Below are 26,715 nucleotides of genomic sequence, written 5' to 3' on the forward strand. Positions count from 1 at the left end.
GGAATTATTTAACGCTTCAAATTTTTTGGGGGGTGGGAGGGATTTTCCTGTAACTTGCATCCAATTAGCAGGAAAAAAAAGAGGAGAACTTGTAGCTACTTCAAAGTGCGTCTTAATAATAATCCGTTCGTGTCTGTGTTTTAATGTCTAGTTGATGCTCTCGAAGGTGGTGTCGACTGATGGAATGTCTAATTTACCTCAGTGGACTTAACGTCCCTACTACTTGAAGACACATCCGTTTAAGGCAATATTTAAATACCTATTTGATTCCTGCTTCGTCCTATTTATCTCTAGCGATTTGCCTTAAGAGGAAACGGTATACCGGGCAAGCAGTTGCAGCACTTGAGAGAAGATTTCATAAAAAAAAAAAAAAAAGAAATATATATATATATATTACGTGTAGACACACACACACACGGGGTCTCGTTGCTCTGATGGCGAGATTGTGTCAAGAAGCACACATATCTGCATCATAATGCCAGAGAGGTTAAGCGTAGTAGGTGTTTGTCAGGTTTTTATTTTGTTTAGTTGTTTTTTTTTTTAATTCAAGGACTAATTAGAAAACAGTGTGTGTTTTAATGGTGTGTGTTTTTAGATTTTAGCTTTTAGTTGTAAGTATCTGCAGCATGTTTCTTTGGAAGAAAAAAAAAGTGTGTAGGAGGTAAGATAATGAATAAGGTGATAGGCTTTAGCTGTTCCTGTAGGTGTATTAAGAATTGGGTTTTTCCTTAAGTACAGTCTGACGTTAACCCTTTAAAACCCTTCATCGTTATCGAATAGTTTACAATGTGAACAGAGGTGCCAACATGTACAGCGTGGCATTTATAGCTTAAAGGAGACGTATAACACGACTACAGCGACACGGCAGTCAGATAAGAGGAAGAAAAAACCGTATAAAATTTGGTAGGATTAAAAAGAGGCAAGGATTTTAAAGACGAGAAGTAATTTTTGTTCGTGCCATGTTAGCACACACCTCTGCAGACCGCGACAAGATCGCAAATATCTGGTCTGTTTGGTGCATGTGTTTTTCGTCTGCTAATATATTTAATCGCTAATGCTGGCACCTTTTTTTTTTTTTTTTTTTTTTTTAAATAAAGGAAACCTCAATACTAGGAAAAACAACATTTTACAAAGGGAGATGGTTTTTTAACCTGAACAGTAGAGACAGAAATCACCAACGACCACATGATAGGATATCGCGATACCTAGGTGCCGATTCGATTTAAATTATGATTCTGTTAAGTGTCATGATTTTACAATTCTCCCCAGTTTTAGATTTAGGTGCAGTTCAGTGCTGTGTGAATAGTTGAGTGCACCACTGTCTGGATAATGGAGAAATTGCAACTTTGTAATACCTTAAATCCAAACTTGTTAAAAGAAAAAACTTTAAAGAAAAATCTGTTTTGGTGATTCCTAAAAATCACTGTTTGTGTATCTCGCAATATACATAAAAAAAAAAATGTCCCCATCTTTACTGATAAGCGTCAAATCGTGTTAGGATAACTCATCCTTTATTATTTCCTTCATGTACAGTAGATATTAGAAATGGATTTTAAAAAAACACACTGCTGTGTGTCCTTGCTTATCAATTAATCAATGCAGGAAGCTTTTCAGAAATAAACATCACTTTATTTATAGTTTGTTTTTCCTTCAGCGTAAATGTTCTGTAGTTTAGAAACGAGCGATGGGTTAAATGGAAGGCGGCCATGCACTGAAACATGCTGGAAGGATTTGAGTTGTGTTTAACTTGTGATCTTACCTCAAAACTCAAACATAAAAAAAAAATCTCTATAAATATATAAATATATACACATATATAAAAAAAAACTGTGCTTGTGTTTGTGTTGCACGTGTATACACTAAGGTTCCGTTCACTTTGTTTAAGTTGGCGCTCCGAGGCCTTCTGTAAAGTAACGATTTTTAGTCTGTAGGTGCTTCTGACCTAAAATTGATGTCCTTTCCCTTAACGAAGGGTGAAATCCAATCAACTACACTGTCATCGCTTTGTCCTTGAGATCCGATTCAAATTTCAGTGCTGTTTAATATGCGAATGAATGAATGTTTAAAAACAAACACAAAGCTGCTTTCTCTCATCGGCAGCTCGTTTAATCGATTAACACCCTTAAAGACGCATTGCCTGACTAGACTAGTCTTTATACGAGGCGTATGGGGATCCCTTTAAACTCCATCCGATCATATGTGACGAAAGCTATGCAGGAATCTTTTTTTTTTTTCTTTCTTTCTTTCCAACGTGAATTGTTTAAAAACAAAAAAAAACTAATAATAATACAAAAAAAGTCCAATAACAAAGCTATGAAGCCGATTTCGTATCCAACCTAAAACTGACCAAGCAGTTTTTTCTCAGTCCATGTTAGTGCTGTATGTGGCATGCTGCTATCCTGTACAAGTCTGTAAGCATCTATACTGTCTTTTGAAAAATTCCTCCACCATGTGGTAAATATGTGAGATTGTGCCTTTTGTTCCTAAGTACATGCCACAGGGTACGGTCTTCCATTGATACCTTTTTTTTTTTTTTTTTTTAAGTGAGCCTTACAAATGATCAAAAATCGGTTGTAAATTGAAATCCGTCGATCAACGGCTAGTTTCTACATGAGTATTGTGTCGTGAACAATCAGGAGCCTCAAAGAAGAAGGGGAAAAAAAAAAGAAGCCCAGAGTCGCTTTGTGACATCACAAAGGACCAAATAATCTTTGTATAACAAATTTAACATTGTATCCGTGCTAGCTAGTGACGTATTCGAATTCTGAACTTGGGAGGGGAGGGAGGGGCGGGGACAAAAAAAAACTAACAAAAAATAAACAAACGCTATTTAATTTCCTGAAGTGTGAATTCTTTAGTAAACTTTTAGACGTGTGCCGTGTTTTGTGTGGCTGTGCATTTTAAAGTTGGTTATAACCGTGTCTCGTAGAACGTCCAGCATGAACCGTCTTCTATCTCGTGATGAAATAGCGTCGTAGTTTCCCCCGAAACGGATTAGGTTGAAGTGCAATAATTCTGACGTGCACCATAGCATTCTGACTGGAGGAACATGTCCTCGTAAAATCGACCACTTTTTTTTTTGTGTGTGTGTCTGTACGTGTGTTTTAATACCATCTGGCTTTGCCTTCATTAAAAAGACAAAAAATTGTGGCACTTTCTTGTGGAATGTATAAAGACTTGCTGGCGACTGTGATGGGCATCAGACCACGTCAATACTACTAGCATTCAGAAAAGAGAGTTTTTTTTTTTTTGTGATCGGTTCACACATGTGGGTGCGCTAGTGTAGATCTTCCATTTCCTTTTTTTTTCCAAAGCAGTTTGCCGTTAAATTAGCATCTGTGACTCACAAGTTTGACTCGGGACTGTTCAGCCTCTTTATGTGCGAGTTTTTTAAAGCTTTTCATGTCTCTGATCTTTTGTGTGTGTGTGTGTGTTTGTTTTTTTTTTTAACCAAAAAATGCCTAAGAGTTTGCTTACTGATTTGGCCTGTTGTGGTACGAATGAGTCGATAGGTCTGGACTAAGAACTAGTGAATTATACATTTCTCTTCTGGTCCATGTGTGTGTAATGACTGGACCCGAGAGATTTACTGAGCAAATTTTGAAAAGCATGTTATTACAAACACTCTTCTCTGGTTGTCTAACAGATTAAACCTTGATGGTTAAATCTCCATATTTTTTTTTTAAGAGAAGAAAAAAAGAAATAAAATAAGAGCATATCTGAAATTGAAACCGTTTAACATTCCGTGTGTTTAAAGCAATCTGCACCAGGAAATTTCACTTTAGCTTTCAGCAACAAAGACTGAAAGATTAATAAACCAGGGCTGGGCGATATGGTGAAATCTCATCGATATTGCAATCATGATATGCTTTTTCTGTGTATCGTGTTTATCGTCAGGTGTTGGTGCTTTTATAGCTCCGTTGTTACTCACTGATTGGGTGTTACAACCTTTTGTTTTTTTTCTGCATTACTTCCCCCAGTAAAACTTTTATAATATGGCTTCATCGATGTGTTGGCACTTTTAAAGCAAGATAAAAAAATCTAAAGCATATTTTGAAGTCAAGGATATTTTTTTTCCTTTCCCATATCGTCCACTCGTTCTAGACCAAAATTCATATATTCAGTGGTGGACAACTCCATTAAAAAAAATAATAAATTAACCTCTCTGCTTGCTTATTTTAGATATTTGGAAACTTAATTGACTATTGCGTTATGCTAGCTAACACTTTTTTATTTTTATTTTTTCTAACCCTGAAGTCTCATGACCTGAAATGTTTGCTAGATTATATGAAAATTCATTCACACTGTTAGGTTAAAACATATTTAACATCCAGTACTACCTACCCATCAGCTAGGTCATGTCTCTGCTGATGTGTGTGTGGTAAAATTCAGAGGTGTTGTTATAGTTACAACTCGGCAAAGCACATTTTTTTTTTCGATACCAAATAAAGAATTCTAGAGTTTTTTTTTTTTTTCTTTTCCCCCGAGCGAGACAAAAAGACAAACGCTGCTGTCTATTTTAAATAAAATTTTCAAAGCTTGGCGCATACAGGCTGCTGATTTGTCCACCCCTAATATTACTTCACGCACATCCACTTTAAAGTTTTTATCTTAAAGTAGTGAAGTGTTCAGAATTAAACCACAGCGAGCACATTGCTTTAACAATGACGACAATATATCTATTTTTGCTTAACAAAGTCGAGTATTTTACGGCCAAGGACCAATCTGCGGTTCTGTAGAGATGGCCAGTGACGCAATTTTTTTTTTTGTCCTAAAACAAGCAATATAATCAAGAGACAATTGTATATTTTGAAAGGTTTTGAGTTGCTGGGTCACTTTGGCTCTGTTTTTTCCCTTTTCTTTTTTTTCCTTAATTTTTGTTTTTTTTGTTTTTGTGGCACCTTAGGTAAACACCCTCTCCTTGTGTTGGAAATGTTAAATTTCAGCACTGAGAGAGCCTTACTTCAGTCAGACTGAATGTGAATTTGCTGTGTACAGGATTTCAGGCCATTTTAAATGGACTGGCTGCATTCCGCTCGGGTTTCGTACCTGAATCCGGTTTCACAAACGACCCGAAGTCTATGAGACTTTTTTTTTTTCCCTGTTCTTTCCAAAAAAAAAATAAATAAAAAATGTAATAATGATAAATTGCTGTTACAATAGAGACGCAAAAATACTATGCTCTGATCGTGTCAGGCAGCACCCAGTGTGTATGCATTAGTGTGCACGTGTGTGTGTCTGTGTGTGTGTCTGTGTGTGAGAATATAGTATGGGGTCATATCAAACCTTGTATACCTCATCAGCATATCTGCAAATACTGTCGTCGTGGTTTTTTTTTTTTTTTCTCCTTTTTTTTTCTCTTCCTCCTTATAACGTTAGGAAAAGACGCCATCACCAGCATGTGCTCAAAGCCTGGGACCACAGCGGGGACGTTTACCATCACTCGAACCCCTGCGTCAGCCAAAACAGATCACGCTCACATTTACTGCCTTCGCTTAAAGCATGACCCAAACCTGAGTTTTGTTTTGTTTTTGTTTAAACTGTTCATTTACTTTTATCAGCGTTCTGAGGAGTAGTAGCATTATTCCTACCTCTGCGTATTGCAGCTTGATGTATATCTGAATCTTGCCGCGGTGATGAAATGTTGAAAAATATGTATATGGAACAGATGTGCGTGTGTGTAATTTATCGTCAACAAGCGGTAATATTTAAAACAAAAAAAAAGTGCTTGATTGTGTGTCTGTCAGTGTAACATGAGAAAGTGTATACACAGCAGAGAACCACTGGAATGTGAAGCCAGACTGTATTAGAAAAAAGCTTTTTTTTTCTCTCTTTTTTTTTAACCCACCTCTCATGCTTTCCCCCCATCGTTCTGATGATGTCACATGTTTGCTAAAAACAGGGAAGCCTATCAGCCTATTGCAGCTTGTATAGTCTGATTTATATTATACCTGCTGTATCTTTTCTTCATTGTATTGTTTTTCTTTCCTTTTCTTTTAATCCCTGTTTTTCCTTCCCTTAATCACCTCTCAATGTTCACTGTGAGCCCTCAATTCAAGTTTACAACTCTTCATGGAGTGTGTGCGAGATTCCGGGTGAGTTTCGGGCATTGTGCGGGTGGGTGCATGACTTTGGTACCTAAGCAACAATTTTAATTTTCTACTGGAGGTTAGGGGGTTTGAAAGGGGGAGGGGAATAGGTCAGCGTTACTAACGAGGGGGGTATGTCCAGTTCCCCCGAGCCTTACACCGTTCCAAAATTAAATTAACCATTCAGCCTTTGGACCTTTTGTAGCGACCCCGAGTTCATTGTAGTGTCCTAAAAGCATGAGTCGTTAAGGAAAAGCACTCACCCCCCCCCCCCCCCAATCCCCATTTCCCCCACAATCCCCATTTCCCCCCATCACACCCTTTCACACACACCCCCTAGCTGTGCCCCCACCCAATAAAGGAAAAAAAAAAACTTAAGCCATTTATTTCTTTGTGTGACGATGCAATCCTGAAAGCACTTTGCCTTGTTAATTCCTAGTAGGAGCTTGTAAATGGTTAATTGTTACTAACAGATGTGAACATCTGTAACATGTATTTAACTAAGAAGGAACATTTATCATTGTTTTGAATTTGGTATTATATGAACTCGGTCTCTCTGACTTTAAAATACAGAAAAAAATGATAATCCTGTACATTTTGCGTTTGCCAGTTTCATAATATGCTGCAGCCAGTAGGTCTTGTCATTCAGTATTGTGGCTTAGGATTGGTTATGTTTGAAATAAAGTGCTATTGCTAAATAAAACAAGTAGTGGTGTGATTTTCTTCTGGAGACGACTTCTGCTAGAATTTGCCTTTATATTTATATCATATAAACTCTTGTGACGATGTCACGTTCGCTTTATTATTCAGTTATTATTTTTTTTATGTAAAGGCTTAGACATGCATTTAAGCCCATGTTATCTAGAACTTCTGTTGGCTGCACGGTCTCATCAGTGTTTTTTTGTTCAAGGCTACGGACACCCCAGTCACTGCTGTGTAGGTGTGAACATGAACAATACATCTGTTCATTTGAACTGTGGTGCGAACAAAAAATGAATACCCCACTTGAGATTTGCATGGAAGAAGAGCAGAGTGCAGTGATTAGCGTTTGTTTTTTTTTGTGTGTGTGGTCTGAGGGTGTCCTTGGTGCCAAAACAACTCCAGGAAGAGCATATACCAAACATAATTTGGACTGATACTCTAAGGAAGGTGAAAGTTTCTTAAAGAGAAGTTATTATTGGGGACGAGATATGGATTTGTCACTATGAGCCTTAGCCTAAACAGCACTTTATTAATCAGCAACTTAAAGTCAAACATCAGCTGAGTGCTGTGAAGAGAGCGCTGCATTTGCTCGCAGCCCAGCCTAAAATATTTTTTTAAGTGAGGAAACATGAAACCTTGTTAAAAGATGGATAAAGTGTATTAAATGTTTTTTAAAAAGTTAATTAAAGTAAATTCTGCAGCCAGAGTGCAGATAAATTTTGACTAGCTATCTACGATTTTCAGTAAAGTAAATGCTTGTAAAGGTGAATAGAATTGTTAATGTATGACTCCAATTACAGAAATTCTCATGTTAACTAGTTGGCTAGTATTTTTAGACCTACAATACTTCAATCCTATAATCTTGTCAGGTTAGTTTATGACATTATTTTATTTCACATTAGTACAAAAGATGATAATAGTAAACAAACATGACGTAAGCCCTATCAAAAATCCTGTGAGGTAAGCTTGTGCTAGCTAGTTGGCTAGCATTATAAGTAATATAAGGAATATGGTTTTAAAATCCTGTCAGGTTATTTCATATTAGCTAGTTGGCTAGCATTAGCTGTATAGATGAAAAATGGTTTTAAAAGGAATTAAAATCCTTTCAAAAATCCAGCATGATAGCCATTTATTTAATTTAAGCTAAAAAAAATTATACACATATTTAAGTACAATTTAAAATCCTGTCAGGTCAGCTCATATTAGCTGTTTATCTAGCATTAAAAGTAAGATGTTAAAAATGACATCAAAATCCTTTTAGAAATCCTGTTAGGGTAGCTCATGCTAGCTAGTGGGCTAGCATTATTAGTAAGATAAGGAACATGGTTTTAAAATCCTGTCCAAATCCTTTCAGTCAAACTCCGGTATTAGCTACTTGGCTACTATTAGCAGTTTAGATGAAAAATGGTTATAAATAGAATCCTCTCAGAAATCCAGCATGATAGCCATCTATTTAATTTAAATTAAAAATATCACAAACATAGTTAAGTATGACTTAAAATACTGCCGAGTCGGCTTATATTAGCTGCATATCTAGTATTAAATGTTAAACAATCCTGTCAGGGTAGCTCATGCTAGCTAGTTGGCTAACACTGTCAGTAAAATAAGGAATATGCTTTTAAAATCCTGTCAAGTTATTTCATAATAGCTACTTGGCTAACATTAGTATTGGCAGTATAGATAGAAATGGTTATAAATAAGAATTAAATTATCTCAGAAATCCAGCATGATAGCCATCTATTTAATTATAGCTGTAATAATTATAAACATTTTTAAATATGATTTAAATTCCTGTCAGGTTAGCTTATATTAGATATTTATTTAGAATTAGCTATAAAGAAAAGCATTGCTTATATATGACTAAAAGTCTTTGTTTTCTAGTTAGCTAGCATTAATATTATTGATGATACTGTATATTGTTATTAATAAGAATAAAATCCTGTCAGGTTCGGTCCTGTCTAAATATCAAACTTGTTTAGAAATAACTTAATCTTTACTAATATCTTGTCAAGTTAGCATATGCTAGTCTTAGTGTATTTAGGATTAGTTGTGATTTCTGCTCAGGTTTAGTTTAGGATTAATGTTTATTTAAACAAAAAAAAAATCGATTTATTTAGCCATACATTTATCTTTATCCATAAACAGGTTTAGAAATATCACTTAAGATTTTCTTAGAAATTATGTGATATATTTATTAATAACTTAACCCTCTCTTAGATATCCTGTCAAGTTAGCTTATGCTAAGTGTAAAAGAAATCTGACTTCAAGTACTGACAGAAATGGTCATTGTTAAATTCACAAAAATGAAAAAAAAAATAATAATAATAATAAAGATTGTGACGGCGACAGTGGCAAGGAAAAACTCCCTGAGATGGCAATAGGAAGAAACCTTGCGTATTGAGTATTACATTTTTAAATGTTACTTTTTAGAAATCCTGTCGGGTTAGCTTGTTGTCTATTTGTCTATTTAGCATTGAACTGTAGTTAGCTAGCTAAGCAGACAGGATTTATAACTGTTTATAAATCCTGTCGGCTTATCTAGCTGACTAGCTTTAATTGAATAGAGTACAAACTAAATCTGATAAATGAGCTAAAGATACTCACACACAAGACAGTTTTAATCAGTGATAACTTACAAATAAATTACAAATTCATTAAAACTTCACAATTCAAATCTATATTATAAAAGTTTTATAAGTTATATAAAACTCAGAAACTCGGAGTGACAGAACAACCTTTCTCATTGATATCAAAAGAATGCTACACCAGAATTAGCTTTTAAAAAAATTCCCTGAAGCTGCATGTAGTCAAATCAGTAAAAAGATTGTTGAGTCTGGTTGAAGCAGCATTCCTTTTTCCTGTACCGTCCTTTCAGGCACAATCCCATGTTCCAAAACGTCTGTCCATTTTAGCAAGGTTCGGTGCTGCTCTATGGTTTCACATACACTATTTTCTGACTCTCACCCATCACCTAAACTAATGCTGATGTTCTCCTCAAAGAGAGCGATGCACAGCATGATGGCGCCTCCAGTGAGCAAGCCGACGCTCTGTAGGAGGAAAGAGCTGAGAGGACTCAATGAACCTCGATCTCCGTGCAGCATTTCGGGCATCTGGAAGCACAAGGAACAAGAGGGTGCCAAGAATTGTTAGCACTGTAGTGCGTGATGTTAAAGGATTAAACAGATAAAAGTGCACCCTTAAGACAAATTATAGGGAAACATTTCTTTTAAACCAACAAACCACACATGTTCCTTTACTGTCATTTATCATAACACACAGATAAAACAATATATTTTTTTAATTATGTACAGTAAAACCTCAGCATACGAATGCCCATCCTTATGAATTTTCAATTTAAGAATTGAAATTTTGAAAAATTCAGCATTGGGATACGAGTAATTTTTGGTTTAAGGTTGAACGAACCAAACTGAACTATATTGTTTTTATATGCAGAATGATAATTATGTGTTGGGAATTGGTAATATTGGTAATAGTTTAAGGTGGCTGGAACAGATTATCTACATTTACATTATTTCTATATAAAATTCTTTATCACGTTAATAACTCGCCTCCAGAACAAATTCTTATGCAGATGTTCCGCTGTAAAAGTAATTTTTTTTATTATAAAATTCCCCAAAACTCCCAAAGCATCGTCCTCCAAGTAGCTGCTTTTTTCATTCTTTTCTATAACTTGCTAAATAAACTAATTCCCCCCTCTGCCCCCCTTGTATTTTAAGATTTAAATGCGATACGAACTCTTGCACTCTCGTACGTACACCAAAACATTTTTTTAAATGCCCACTAAAAACTTTTTGTCACCTAAGAGCAAGCATTTCTACTGGTTCATCTGTCTCATATTAAAAAAATAACAAGAAATAAATACACACAAATGTGATCATTAAAAGCACCTGATGTTTGTATTAGATCCTTAATTTTTATAATTTATATTGAGATATTTTTACAATAAAGAGCACAAGTTGAGTTTATTTGTTACTAACAAAAACAAATAAACTCAACAAAATAAACTTACAAACCAGCTACCACACCACAACAAAATGTAGCTAAAAGTCCTGAGTTATAATTATATAAAAATGATATAATTATAATCTTATTGGCATTTGTGTACTTAAGTACTTCTAACTTATAGACATGTATGTAGCAGTGTTTGAATGAAAAAACAGAGACTGTTTTAGAAATAGAAAGTGCAAATTTAGTGCTGGTTTACTGACAAAATACTTTTCTTTTGTTGAAAACTTATAATTAGTTTTTGGTCCTGAAATAAAAGAATCTGATGTATGGCATGGAAATTCTCCATATTTTCATTTGATATGTTTATAACTGGTTTTGAAATCCCTTTAACATTATTAATGACACTTTTGATAATACGAAGAAAGTTAAAGTCAAACTGGGACTTTTGAGAGGGTAGGATAACAGCACAGTTACTGGATTAAAACCTTCAGTTTATTTCTCGATATCATCCTCCGCTTCACTAATGCACTTATTTCCATCTGCCCTTATTTCTTTATTATTCCTTTAATCGATGAAACATGTGGAAATGGCTTGAAGCAAGGTCAGGACTGTATTGGCGGTGTGTCAACTCCCTGCTTATTTCCTATAATGTGCAAGTGGCGTTGGTGATTAATTGCGTGTATAGTTCCCCTGGACAGATGCATCTCTTCCGCAAGTTGGTGACAAGTTGTCTGTCGATTTTCAAAGATTGGGTGTTCCACTTGCTTACATTCAAGTGAGAACGACCACAGTGGGCTTTGAGTCACCTTGCCCAGGATTATTATTCGCAGCCATCTTTAAAATGTTTACACCATTCAAATGTCTTCAGTAAATGTCAATTGGGTTTTATGCCTTAATTTGTGAGAAATAACAACACCGTCCCAACACAAGTCCCGGTTTGACATGAATGCCCCTTGAACTTCAAATAAGCCAATGATATTGTCCAAAAAAGGTTTGTTATCATGCGTACAAGCACCCATACAACAAGTCAAGTCAAACATTGCCTTAATATGATCCAAAGCTACTGTTCTCACCATGTCAGTCAGTGCGACATAGAGAAAGACTCCAGCGGTGAGTGTGAGGATCCAGGGTGAATGCTGTGCCCACTGGTGCCCCAGTACTGTGCCAATCAGCACTCCCACGTACCCCAGCAAGGCTGAGAGCAAGCTGAAGAGTGCCAGTCTGCGTACAGGCCAAGCTGCAGCCAGCAACACGGCCAGATCACCTGAACACACATGCAGAAACAATTAGTACTGTTGATTCTAGGACTGTCATGATTGTAATATTTTACGAGTGAAATGAAATACCAGCAATAAATAGTGTTATTAAAGTGTTGGCACTACAAGCCACCAGAACAGCTACAGATTCTACTGGAACTCTACTGGAACACGTTTTTCCTTTAGTTGATGCTAAGCTGCTAAGGTCATTGTAAATTCATTTTTCATTTATCATCAAACATTCAGTGAGCACGTTCATCCTGGAAAAGACCACACCTATCAAGATATGAAGTGCCAGAAGAATTGATTGATTTGAGTTTGAGCCAAATCTTCCCAGTAATAAAATTAAACGTCCCCTGCAGCATACTGTAACAAAGCTACTGGTTATTCTTCCCTTAATTCGTCATCCATCATGACAGTCTTGACATTAGGACAGAACATCTTTTATCTAAACGATTGTAAGTTTGAACAATTATTCATTAATTAATTAGAGCATATTTCAGTTGCTGAGCAGACACCCGAGCAGAGTGTTATACCCAGCTCATGAGGAAGCTCATGGCAGAAGACAGCAATAGTTGTACTAAGTCCTCCAGTCAGGCTCTGAGAAAATGCCACACCTACAGACCAAAGAAGAAAAAAAGTAACGTGAGACATGTGAGCATGCACTCAGCAAAGCCAAAACAAGGTGCTGTTTAATGATTAATGAAGAGTAACACAGTGATGAAAATCTCTCTCTCTTATTATTGGTATATTGGCCCCGTAAAACAGGAGATCAAAGAACAAGACAGCAGAAGGATTTAACGTGATTGATAACACAGTGCTGTAGAACTGTCACATCAGGTTAGTCAGATGTCTTTTTATATTGTTCTTGAACAGCAAGACCCTAGGCTTCAGGATTTCTTTTAATGCATTCATTCCAATACTAATTATCGTTTCTACAGTAACAGATGACACGGGGACTTGTTTATTCAAACGCTCCTGACATGGATTTAAAGGTTGACATGGTCAATTTTTGGTTAAAAAGAGATTGATTTATTATTTTTGTAAGGAGTCTCCAGTGTCAGCACTTTCTAGCATTTTTGTTTCATATTAATATGTTCCAAACATGGAAAAGGGAGGACTTTTTTGTCTTTTTCCCTTTCACCTGCTCAGACATACACACCGATCGCTAATCCGTCAGTAAGGTTGTGGATTCCGTCTCCCATGATGACCATCCAGGCGATGGTGCTGAGGCTGGAGGAGCTTTGATTTGGTGGTGCGTGTGAATGACCGTGACCCGACTCAGGGTTCACAGAGTGCTCAGGAGCAGCGCAACCTAAAGAGGAGAACCACAGGTTTTACAGGTGAATTTACAAATTACTAGGGAAGTATCAATGCATTGTGATGGCAAAAATTCTGATTTCTGTTTGTAACTGCTGTCATCGCATTACAACACAGTATTATTTAATTGAAATATGAACAAAGGCATTTTTGTAAACTTGACTGTGACATTAACATTCTTTGAAAATAACAATTTCTTGCATTGATCAAAATATAAATTATTTACAAAACCCCAATTTAACATCAGATGCAGTAGCTTTTAAAAACAACTAGTTTAAGGGTCAGGTGAAAATGATCAGGCTTGCAAATTTTTAATGCAGAACAACTAAATCTAGATTGGTTTTTTTTGTTTTTGTTTTTTTACATGGTATTAATTTCAAATTTTCATTTATCATCTTTAGTTTACCACCAACATTACAAAGAACTAAAAATACAAAAATGTGAGACTAAATAAGTAGATAATGCATGTAGGTGAAGTTAAAGAAAGCTAAATGTAAAAGTGCTTACTTCAAAAGATTTGATGTGAAAACTGTTTCAGACATCAGACTCACTCATTTTGCTATTATGAAGTCAGATTCTGCTTTAGTCTTAGACGATAAGACTGGATATAGCTTTTAGGGTGTTCTTATAGTTTTAAACTTACCCTGCAATGTCGTCATCTCCCCGGCCTCTGCTGCATTCTCCTTTCTTTTCTTTGATTTCTGAGTGAGAAAAAAAACATTCCAAACACTAAAATGAGTTTATTGTGTACATGTGTGTGTCTGTTCCTCTGTGTAATGCTCGACAGTAGCTCACCTTATAGCTCTGCCTGAGACCAAGCAAACTCTCAAACACGAAGAGCAGGTAAAGCCCACCGAGCACACTTAAGCCCTTTAGCACCGCATCCAGGTGATGGCTGTGTGGCCCAGAGTTCGCCTAAACACACAAACACATGAGCACGAAACGAACTATATTTACATATTCATACTTCAGAAATGCTAATGCACCACTTATCAGACCCATGTAACACATAAAAAAGGATTAAAGAAATGTTAATGTTTGACATTTAAAAGTCCTATATTTGAACCTTTTAAGCTCTTAAGCTCGTGTAATAATAATGTTCACTATTAGACACACACACACACACACACACACACTTTAAATACACATAACTATATGTAGTATGTACAGTAACAAGAGATTAAACAGTCCTCCAAAGTAAAATATTAAACACTACACAGCTTTATATCCCAGAACAGGGATTTATTTATTTTAATATATTATGTTTTTTCCCCCTCTACATATAAGCCCAAACTAAATATATATATGCGATAATATGTCACAATAATCTGAGATTCTAACCATCCTTCAAGCTTTCACCTCACTCACTGTTATCCTGGACACTTACATGAGGCAGTAGATGCAGAAGGGCGTCTCCACATAGAGTGCCCACCGCCATGGCCGCCATGGGGCACAGAAAGGTCCGGAGGGCAGTGGGAGGGATCAGGGGAGTCAGTCCGAGGGCAACGAGGGATGGCAGACTGATTGCTAGCAGTGCCACGGAGGCCCAACCTAGAGCTGAGAGGAAGTACACGCTATACACAGTCTGTTCGTAGTGTTTATAGAATAACATGAAGATACAATTACAGTGCATTCGGAAAGTATTCAGAGCACTTCACTTTTTCCGCATTTTGTAATGTTAATTCATTATTTTCCTCAAAAATAAAAAAACACCCCATAATGTCAATCTAAATGAAGTTTGTTTGAAATCTTTGCCAATTTTTAAAAATGTAAAACCAATTTAAAAATTACATGTGCATACAGTAAGTATTCACAGTCTTTTCCATGACACTCAAAATTGAGCTTAGGTGCATCCTGTTTCCCCTGATCATCCTTGAGATGTTTCTCCAACTTGATTGGAGTCCATTAGTGGCAAATTCAGTTGATTGGACATGACTTGGAAAGGCACACACCTGTCTATATAAGGTCTCACAGTTAACAACGCATGTCAGAGCTCAAGCCATGAAGTCCAAGGAATTGATTGTAGACCTCCGAGACAGGATTGTATCGAGGCACAGATCTAAGGAAGGATACAGAAAAATTTCTGCAGCATTGAAGGTCCAGATGGACACAGTGGCCTCCATCATCTGTAAATGGAGAAAGTTTGGAACTTCTAGTCCTACCAGGGGAGAAGGGCCTTAGTCAGGGAGGTGACGAGAACCCGATGTTCACTTTGATGTTCAAAAGAGGTCCAGCATTTCTTTGCAGAGAGAGGAGAACCTTCCAAAAGAACAACCATCTCTGCAGCACTCCACCAATCAGGCCTGTATGGTAGAGTGGCCAGATGGAAGCCACTTCTCAGTAAAAGGCACATAACAGCCACCTGAAGTTTGCCAAAAGCTACTTGAAGGACTCTCAGACCATGAAAAACACTTTTGTTGTTGAAGCCCCTTCGGGAAATACAGCCTTAAATTAACCAAAGTATTTTTAAGTACGATGCTACTCTCTCTCTCTCTCCACAGAGAAATGCTGGACCTCTTTTAAAGGTGACCATCGGGTTCTTGGTCACCTCCTTGACCTCCCCAATTGCTCAGTTTGGCCGGGCCGCCCTGACATACACTGTTACCTGTGAGCCCTTACAGAGACAGGTGTGTGCCATTCCAAATCATGTCCAATCAACTTAATTTATTACAGGTGGACTCCATCCTTGACATGTTTCTAGAACTTGATTCATCAGTGGAAACAGGATGCACTTGAGCGCTATTTTGAGTGTCATGGCAAATTTCGTGAATACTTAACTTATTTCATAGTGTAATTATTGGGTCTTGTTTTGAGAAAAATAATGAAATGAATCAATTTTGGAATAAGGCTGTAACATAACAAAATGTGGGAAAAGTTAAGTGCTGTGAATACTTTCCGGATGCACTGTATTTGGTACCATATACAAAACTAGATCATGTGATTACAATAAAATGTTTGGACCTTTGTACATTTGGACTTTACATTAGTTATAAAATTGCCATCATTATGAATTATTACTTATTAATTATTATTTATAATTGAAACCCTATGTAATTTTGTTTGTTACTTACTTATGTTACTTTACACTACTTTAACAACTTACTTTACCGTACATACTTAACTTCATTAAACTTTACCTACTTTACCCACATATTACATACACTTTACTTACAAACACCACTTTATACCTCCTACTCACTTTATTTTACCTTATGTTTTTCGTTAGTTAAATAGTTTTACACATTACTTACATGTGTTCCCTACTTAGTTTATTTAACATTACTTAGTTGCTTAATTAGATACTAAACCACTTACCATTGCTTATACTTTGGTTATATCATTGCTTATACTATTCCTTACTTACAGTAGCTTATTTACTTTACCTTATCTAGCTACTTATTAATTAACTTAACTTATTATAAATACAAATACATAATAAATTAGTCACTTAAAGTGATTGAAGTAAAACTTTAATCACTTACTATTACTTACGATTACAAACTAGAATTTTAATCACATCTGTATACCTGACTTTACCTAACTTGTCATTACTTGATACTTTTCCTCCCTGTTTTATTTACCTGTCACTTAGTCACTTAACTAGTTATTTAATTAGTTAATACACTTCAGTTGATTTAACCTCATTTGATCTACGTAGTCACTCAAGTAGTTACTTGATTAATATTATGTACTATAATTTAAATCACACATCTATGTACCTGACATTACTGACCTTCTTACTTTATTTGCTTGTTTTTCTACCCTACATTATTTCTTACTATACTTCAATTAATTTACCTAATTTTACCTACTTAAACAATTCTAATTACTCTAGCTTATTTTGCATACTTAGTTTACTTAGCTTACTGAACCTCCATTCATTATTTTACCTTGCTTACTTACTTCTTTTTTTGCTTTCTGTTCTTACTTTACTTTACTTCACCTGCTAGTTACTTTACTTTTATTTAATTTCCTTTTCCTACTCTAGCTACAATACTCTCCTGGTTACACATTACTTCACTCTACTGACTTTACTGACTTAGTGAAAAGTAGATAACATGGAGAAATGTATTATTTGATGTGAAATATCTGTACACATTAGTTTTAAGATCCTCTAATTAGATACTCTTAACTTTTTAACAGACTCGGATGAAACAGCTTATATTTTTTATTTATAAATTATTGCCCACTGAGGACATTTTAAAAGCCACTTTGGTGTTTTTAGTATAAAGTTTTTGTTTGATCCTGTTTATCTATTTTAATTTCCTGTCATTTGTGTTTTAATGCCTTTTATTGTTTTATTGATTTATTTAATCTTATTGATGTTTTGCCTGACACTTATTGTTCAGCACTTTGGCCGACATTTATTATCTGTAGACATGCTATATAAATTAAGTTGACTTAACTTGACCTGCTTTACATGTTCCACTTCACTTTACCTACTTTTCTCCACCATGCTTTTTAACGTAGTTTATATATTTAGTTTTCACCTTAACTTAGTTATTTACTTAACCCATATAACTCAAATTACTTAAGTTCACTTTAACTAGTTAACTATTTTAAATTTCTTTCTTTCTTCACTAAAAAAAGTAAATATAAATAAATACATCATTAATAATAGTAATTATTATTATTCTAACAAGTAACAATAATTCAGTATGGTTTAATTGGAGCAAATTAATTTTGGCTCTGTTGATTTTTTTTTTATTTTACAAATATCAAGACATATTTAATTATGTCAAGCTTGAAAGTTATATTTTTACCCATGAAAGCTTAAAACATTTAACCACTGAGGATGGATGTATTTGCGGGGAAGGGAGTATTCATCAGCCGATGTGCTCTATGACACATAGGGGCAGTGATAGCTCAGGACCTCGGTCAAGGTGGTACTGGAGAAGGTCCAGAAGGTCCCCGGGACTAGATCCGGGGCCCTTCTGATGAGCAGTCCAACACCTCAACCACCAAAAATTGTTGCAATTTTACTCGATTAAACATGTGGGTTCCAAACGAGATGACCTTTACGTTAGTGAAGTGATATTCTTTATGGTTATAGAGTAATCAGTTTAATGTGTAAAATTGATCCCTTCTTCTTCTTCTTCTTTGTCTTTCGGCTGTTCCCTTTCAGGGGTCGCCACAGCGAATCATTTGCCTCCATCTAACCCTATCCTCTGCATCCTCTTCTCTCACACCAACTAACTTCATGTCCTCTCTCACTGCATCCATAAATCTCCTCTTTGGTCTTCCTCTAGACCTCCTGCCTGGCAGTTCCAACCTCAGCATCCTTCTACCGATACGGTATATTCACCATCTCTCCTCTGAACATGTCCAAACCACCTCAATCTGGCCTCTCTGACTTTATCTCCAAAACATCTAACGTGGGTTGTCCCTCTGATAAACTCATTCTTGATCCTATCCATCCTTGTTACTCCCAAAGAGAACCTCAACATCTTCAGCTCTGCTACCTCCAACTCTGCCTCCCTCTTTTCTTCAGCGCCACTGTCTCTAAGCCGTAGAGCATCGCTGGTCTCACCACTGTCCTGTACACCTTTCTTTTCATTCTCGCTAATACTCTTTTATCGCACAACACACCTGACACTTTTCTCCACCCATTCCAACCTGCCTGTACCCACCTCTTCACCTCCTTTGAACTCTCTCCGTTGCTCTGGACCGTTGACCCAAAGTACTTAAAATCCTGCACCTTCTTTACCTCTGCTCCCTGTAGCCTCACCGATCCTCTTGGGTCCCTCTCATTTACACACATGTATTCTGTCTTGCTGCGGCTAACCTTCATTCCTCTGCTTTCCAGAGCATACCTCCACCTCTCCAAATTTTCCTCCACCTGTTACCTGCTCTCTCTACAAAGCACAATGTCATCTGCAAACATCATAGTCCATGGAGACTCCTGTCTTACCTCTTCTGTCATCCTGTCCATCACCAGAGCAAATAAAAAGGGGCTTAGAGCCGATCCTTGATGCAGACCCACCTCCACCTTAAACTCTTCTGTCACACCTACAGCACATCTTACCACTGTCTTACAGCTCTCATACATGTCCTGCACCACTCTAACATACTTCTCTGCCACTCCAGACCTTCTCATACAATACCACAGCTCCTCTCTTGGCACCCTGTCATGTGTAAAATTGATCCCATATGTAAATTTTTCTTGTAAGAGTATTTTAACATCAGACTCCTCTAGGTAACATTACATGATCATTTAGAACATCTACATGCAGGGGCAAATCACCTCTGAGAAAGGCCACTCTATTCTCGGCTCCCTGCGTTTCGGGATCTGTGTGGCGAAGACACACGCCGCTGTCTATCTGATACAGCAGAGCGGGACACAGGAAGGTGAAGTGAGCCGGGGTGATGTGAGACGCATGATCCAAGCCAAAGTTCCACAGCAGCTGTGTGACATTTAAACACTGAACAGAGGAAAGACACACATGAAGGATTTGTATTTTTACGAGCTCATAATTTTTCCTTTTCTGTAATGTTTAAGCTTGAAACATTTTCATGGCAAACTTCGATTCTAAAAGTCCTGACTAAATGACGACTGATCTTAATCTGCATTTCTCCTTATGATTACCTTTGATCACATGATATCAGCCAGCTATCAGACTTGCACTTTGACCCCACACAGTTTATCAGTTAGCACTCACATTCTCATGGAGATGGTTCTTTGTCGGATGATCAGAGAACAATAATGATTTTTCAGAGACAAGTGACGCTGTGGGTCGCAAATCGTCTCTCCGTCCTGAAGATCCACGCTCCGCAACTTTGACTTCGTTTGTGGATGTTTCTGCTTTTTCATGAAAAGTCTCAGGCTCATAGACACTGTGTGAAATGAAACAAAGGATGTTGGCAAACTTAAAAACTCACTGCCATATGAAAGCAAATATCAGCTAATTTAGTCAAAATTAAGTATTTGCTAGTCAATTAAAAATTAAATACACTTTAAAAAATAAAAATAAACTTATCAGCCATCAAACAACCTTCTATCTAATTATGAAGCCATCTACAGTTTACTAATCATATAGTACCTTATTAATCCAATTAAAGCACTTAGACATCCTGATCCAAGACATTTTCCAAAAAAATCTTTTATACTGTATTGTCGACCTGAGACTACAAATATCGTACCTTAAAGATGAAACAATCATCTGATTGATACATTATATTTAAAAATATCCAGAGCATTAAAGTCATCATGCAAATAACATACTTTGATGTTAATCACCATGCTATAGTCTAATGTATTCATACATGATGTCCTTCAGTATTCATCGCTAAGCTCATCTATGGCTTATCCAACAAGCACCCCGAAATACATGGAAGTCCACAGCAGGGCACCAGGTAACCCTGAGATCATTCCTTCCTCGGGACAATTTAGAATATCTAAGCCAATAAATGTACTGTCATGTCTCGGAGGAAACTTGTCTCTTTTAAGTTTTCTCAGTTGATATCATGCCTCCAAGTGCTTCATATTAATTACTTACATTCATATATTTTTTTAATTAATAAATCAGCCTTTCCTGGTCACAAAAACAATTAATGTACTGATGAGTGAGGCTTTTGATTAGATAGTTTAAGCATGAGTCTCTGAGTCTATAAATTATGTTCAGGATACCTCCAGCAAAACTCCATATGAATTACTTGTAATTAATTGCACTTTTTTGCGGTTAGATAATTGCACTGGTTCATACTGCAATTCTGCAGCAGTAGTTAAGCCTAATGTTAGCATTAATGCTGGTTAAGAAAACCTTGATGTAAAGCATCATGGAAGTCCACCATGGTCAGGTTCAAGAACAGAACTAGCTGAGATCAAGTCAAAGGGCAAGGCTTTACTTCAGGTTGTTTTCTTGAAGAAGAAATTACTTCTTTTTAAATCTTGCCCATGCAAAAAAAAAAGATGGCATGCACATTATTTTGGCACTCTGAGTCGAGACCAAGGCCAAATTCGGTGGGCTTTATGCTCAAGAAAGAGATAAGTCTAAGTACAAATGCCAGTAATTCTTAGACAGGTCCAATTCAGTACAGACAACATTTCGAGACTCAATTCCCACAGCATTACTAAAATCTGAGTATTGACTCGTGTAGACCTGCTGTTTTCCCCAACCCTTGTTTTTTAGCAGATGACACGGACCACAATATGTTTCACTGTCTGAACAATTCCAACTTAAATCAGTTAAAACAGTACTACAGTGGAAGAGCATTAAATAAATCCCAGTGACTAAACTCTGGACTCGTACTTGTTTGATTGTACGGTGCTCAAGGGCTGAGGATGAGGATGATGATAGTCATCGGGATCATGATGATGATGATCTTCTTTCAAGTGCTGGTGAACATGAGCCATGCTGAGTGGGGAATGTTTCACCACGCCATGTCTAATCTCCAGGACGCTGACCTCACCTAGTCCCAGGCTGCCCAGTAACTTCTGCAGGCCTTCATAGGTCAGAGTGCCGTTGCTGCCGTACTCCAGGAAAAGACGCTGCAGATAGTAGCCCTTACAGAAGACAGAATAGTTAAACCTTAATGCTGATGTTGTAGTACGGTATATGAGCCATATTATATAATGATTTGTTTTGCTGATTTAAAGATCCCATATTTTACTATTTCTTTAACAAGCTAACAAAGAACTCAAAAACCAGTCAAAGCGTGTCTATTAGTGCTCCAACTGACATATCTCTCGAATTTTACTTCTGTTTTACTCCTCCAAAGAAAGGTGGAAAATCTAATTGGTTTGTTTTTACCCCAGCAGATTAAAAAATGTATGGGTTTTTTTTTTGTACATGCATGCTGGAGACCCATCTGAATATCTAAACATGACTAAAAATTTAATTTTAGATATCCCATTTAAAATTATTTAATTATTTGGTGGATGATACTGTATATCAGTTACTCATTCATTCTCTATACCGCTTATACTTTACTGGGAAGTGTGGAGCCTGTCCCTGGTTACTCTGGGCACTTGGACTGTTGGAGAAAACTGGAATAACTGGAGGAAACCCACCAAGCACAGGGAGAACATGCAAACTCCGCACACACACACACACACACACAGACCCCGAGGAGGGAATCGGGACCACAGTGCTGAACACTACACCACTGAGTGGCAGGAATGATACGGTGCTGTGAAAAAGTATTTGCTTAATTTTTTAGACACATAAATGATTGAAATCATCAAACAAATTTGAATATTACTCAAAGATAGAAATATGGGTAAATACAAGATGCAGTTTTTAAATGATGATTTCATTTATTAAGGGAAATAAAACCTTAATAGTCCAAACCTGCCTGGCCCTATGTGAAAAAAAACTATTGCCTTCCCTCTCCCTTGCTAAATCCCTTGCTCATTATTTCATTGAATGAATTGTGACTAACCACATTTTTCAGGAAGCCGAGTTACATTTCACTTTTCACACCCAGGCCTAATTACTACCAGACCTGTTGAATCAAGAAATCACATAAATAGAACCTTTCTGACAAATAAATACTTTTTTCACAGCACTGTATAGAATACACTATAGAATAAATGTTTTTATTTTGAAATAATTATTCAGAATAAGTTATTCTGAAGGTTATTCTATAATAAATGATCACATGCTCACGTTTAAATGAATCATTTGGCTTAATAGGATTCTTGCTGAAGGGCCACAAATCTTCCAATAATTGTTTAAACATTTTGAATTATTATATTGTTGTTGTTGTTGTTTTCAGATAGCCTTGTAGAATCCCTTTGACAATGAATGTACTATACTGTTATAAAGTATATCATAAGTAGAAGACAACTCTGTGGCAGTCATGTAGTGAATGTTTTATAAAATATTTTACATTTTGCTAAATGTTATATTTTTTGGTAGAACAGATTTTACTAAAGAACCTAAAATTAGCTCTGTGGTTACGGCATCAGACTCTCGATCATATATTAAACTATAGATTTTGTCAAAAAGAAAAATTATATGGTGTACTCTATACAGTGCTGTGAAAAAGTATTTATATTTGTCAGACAGGTTCTACTTAAGTGATTTCTTGATTCTTGGTTCAAATCCCAGCACCTCTAAGTTCCCATTGTTGGGCCCTTCAGCAAGGCCCTTAACCTATTTATATGTGTACTTAAATAATGAGTGTATTCGTAAAGCTTCACAACATTCGTTACAGTATTCACAATGCTTATTTTTTTTATGTTACAGCCTTATAGCCTTATATATATAGAGGAGAAAGGAGAACCTTCCAAAAGAACAACCATCTCTGCAGCACTCCACTAATCAGGCCTGTATGGAATAGTGGCCAGACCGAAGACACTCCTTAGTAAAAGACACATGACAGGCACCTAAAGGACTCTCGGACCATGAGAAACATTTTTTTTTTTGGTTGACGGAAGCCCCTTTGGCACAAGATGGTTGTTCTTCTTGAAGGTTATTCTTTCTTCACAGAAAAATGCTGGAGTTTTTTTCAGAGTGACCATTGGGTTCTTGGTCACCTCCCTGACCAAAGGCTCTTTTCCCCAGATCGATAAGTTTGGTTCCATGCGTATGTGCATTTATTCATCCATTTGTCCATCCTTAGTAACTACTTGGTCAGGGTAACAGTTTCTAATTTATTCTTAATTAGAAGCCAGTTCTATAAGCCAGTTAGACTTATAGAAGCTTATAGAAGCTTATTGGCATCTAACTCTAGCCCTAGTTGTAGCTTTAAGACTGATTTCTAAAACTCCACTTTATGGATCTGGAGTAATTGCATCACCCTACTCTAGATAAGGTCAGCGTGTGTCAGATTGTTGCTTTCTGATCAACAAAAAGGTGGTTTTGTGAGAGCTCCATGTTCTTACTTGCTCTTCAAAAGCCTCCTCTAAGTGCTCCAGTGTCGGTGGAACCTGATTGTCATCTTTCATCAGTTCAGGGGTATTGTAATGCGAATGAGCGATTGACGTTCGTATGGATGACATGATCACAAAACAGAAGTAAACGCGACGCTGGAAGTCCAGAGGCATCCTGAAAATAAGAACAGCAAGGAAAGAGAAAAGTAACATACTGTATAGTAACGTGGCATCTGAACATGCAAAATTGAAACGCATGAGTCAATTCAGGAGGATGAAGAAAAGTATGACTAAATATGAAGGCTCAAGATTCCAAGGCAGTTTTGGAGAAGATCTTTGATTCTTATAAGAATTGGTGAAATACACAATTAAATGGTTGATTATGGAAATGCAGACTAATGATCTTTTTCTGCGCATATTTAAAAATATGCATTTCCATATTTTATATGCATTTTTTAAAAATAAATAAATCTTACCTGAAGTTCTGCTCCTTCACCATTAACGATTTCCGTCGTTCACATTTCACACTGAGCTTCCTCCAAGCCTGAGCTCTCGGTGGCAGCGACGACGCTCTGGTTAATGTTTACACACTTTTAAAACGTCACTGCTCAGTTTAAAGCAACTGTAGTCTATTGATTAGGTCTGTCGATCCTCTAAAGTAATCAGTAGGAGGGTGAGAATGTTTTCAGGGGGAGGAGAAAGAGAGAAAAGCCTGTCTTGAATCAGTGAACTTGCAAGAACAAACTTTTCACATGAAATAAGGAATTTTTTTGATTTGGTGTCTGTATAATATTGCAGGTCTGTTGTAATCTATCCATTTACACATTTTACATAGCGCTTATGCTCTGAACTGTCATGGGAAACCTGAAGCCTATATCAGGGAACTTAGGGCACAGGGCAAGAGACACCCTGGATGGGGAGCCAAAAAAAAACAAAAAAAACGCACAAACACAATTATACGCTATGGGCAATTTGAAAATGCCAATCATCATACAATGTCAGCTCACATGTCCTTGAACTATGAAAAGAAACCAAAATACCCAGAGGAAACCCATCAAGCATGGAGAGAACATGGAAACTTCATCCACACACAGACCGGAGAAGACATTAAAGGTAGACTGGAAGTTCCAAATTGCCTATAGTGTCTGTGTATACATGGCATTTACTGATATAATATACTTTATATTAATACAACACAAAAAAATGCATATATGTTGTAACCTCCAGGGTTGGGGTTTAAATCTCACATGTTTCTTTATTTTTTACATGCTTTTTACATGTTCTTCCCATTCTTTGTAGGTTTGCTTTAGGTACCCCGGTTTACCCCAACAGTCTAAGGTTGTAGGTTAATTGGCAATAGTCTATAAATAGGTGTACGAGTGTGATGTCAAGTGTTTCCAGGGTGTACCTCGCCTTGTGCGTGCTAATGCTAATTCTAAAATATGAAGTATGAATTAGAAAACAGGTGAGAAAGATGCTCATTGTTATTTCATAATAAATATTTATACACAGGCAAGTATATTTGCCTACGAAGGAGGGATGAGTCTGATGAACCTGATGCCTTGTAACTTCTCGAGAAACTACTGCAGAACAATGAAAATGGTACCCCATGGACGTTTATAAATTTATCTTCATTATTAGACTAAAAATTATTACCTGTAAATTATTGGTCTTTTATTGCACTTTTGTCCTGGTCAGACCTACAAAAAAAACATACCACTTATATTTTGGATGTAAAAGAGTTGGGCCCCTCATTATTGTTTACATTACATCACATGCATTACATGTGCAACTTATCTGCATCATTGGCTAAACAAGATAAGAAAAGTCCATGCTGCAAACCCAATGGTACCTGGTTCCCCCAAATTGCAAAAGGTATCACAAACATTCCATCTGCACTGCGTTGTAAGGATCTGCCTTCATGAGGGTCAGTTTCATCATGACACCTGAGCTTGTGAGTGTGTGTATGCCCTGCTATGAATTGGCACCCCATCCACTGTATCTGTTGCCGTATTAAAAATCTAGTCTTGAAACGTTTTGCTACCACCTCGTATGAGTGTGATGATCAGAACAAGATAGTATGTTGTGGTCACAACTTATTAAGGTGAGGGAATAAGATAGTATGTTTTGGCCACGACTTACTAAGGTGAGGGAATGCGATAGTATTGGGGCTTCGACTTACTATGGCAATAGGAACGAGAGAGTATGTTGTGGCTATGACTTTCTATGATGTGAGAATGAGATAGTATGTTGTGGCTACGAATTAAGGTGTAGGAATGAGATAGTAAGTTGTAGCTACAAATTAAGGTGTGGGAATGAGATAGTATGTTGTGGCTACAACGTAAAGTGTAGGCTGGAGATAGTATGATGTGGCTACAGCATAAAGTGTGGGAATGAGATAGTATGATATGGCTACAGCATAAAGTGTGGGAATGAGATAGTATGTTGTGGCTACAGCATAAGGTGTGGGAATATGATAGTATGTTGTGGCTACAACATAAAGTGTAGGCTGGAGATAGTATGTTGTGGCTACAGCATAAATGAGATAGTATGTTGTGGCTAT

The 26,715-nt window shown here is 36.7% G+C and overlaps 1 protein-coding gene across 1 annotated transcript; it reads right to left on the reverse strand.

Moving 5' to 3' along the window:
• Window positions 1–9,391: 9,391 nt before the first annotated feature.
• slc39a5 (solute carrier family 39 member 5) lies at window positions 9,392–24,712 on the reverse strand. Its single transcript, XM_053483088.1, has 12 exons — window positions 24,629–24,712; window positions 24,165–24,327; window positions 21,586–21,839; window positions 19,996–20,170; window positions 19,581–19,758; window positions 14,724–14,893; window positions 14,132–14,251; window positions 13,980–14,037; window positions 13,179–13,331; window positions 12,553–12,633; window positions 11,834–12,024; window positions 9,392–9,901 (listed from the first exon to the last, which is right to left on the reverse strand). The coding sequence occupies exons 1-12, from the start codon at window positions 24,649–24,651 to the stop codon at window positions 9,752–9,754; spliced, it is 1,716 nt and encodes a 571-aa protein (XP_053339063.1). The 5' UTR covers window positions 24,652–24,712; the 3' UTR covers window positions 9,392–9,751.
• Between the last annotated feature and the right edge of the window lie 2,003 nt (window positions 24,713–26,715).

Source organism: Clarias gariepinus, chromosome 22 (assembly GCF_024256425.1).
Source record: "Clarias gariepinus isolate MV-2021 ecotype Netherlands chromosome 22, CGAR_prim_01v2, whole genome shotgun sequence".
Lineage (NCBI taxonomy): Eukaryota > Metazoa > Chordata > Actinopteri > Siluriformes > Clariidae > Clarias > Clarias gariepinus.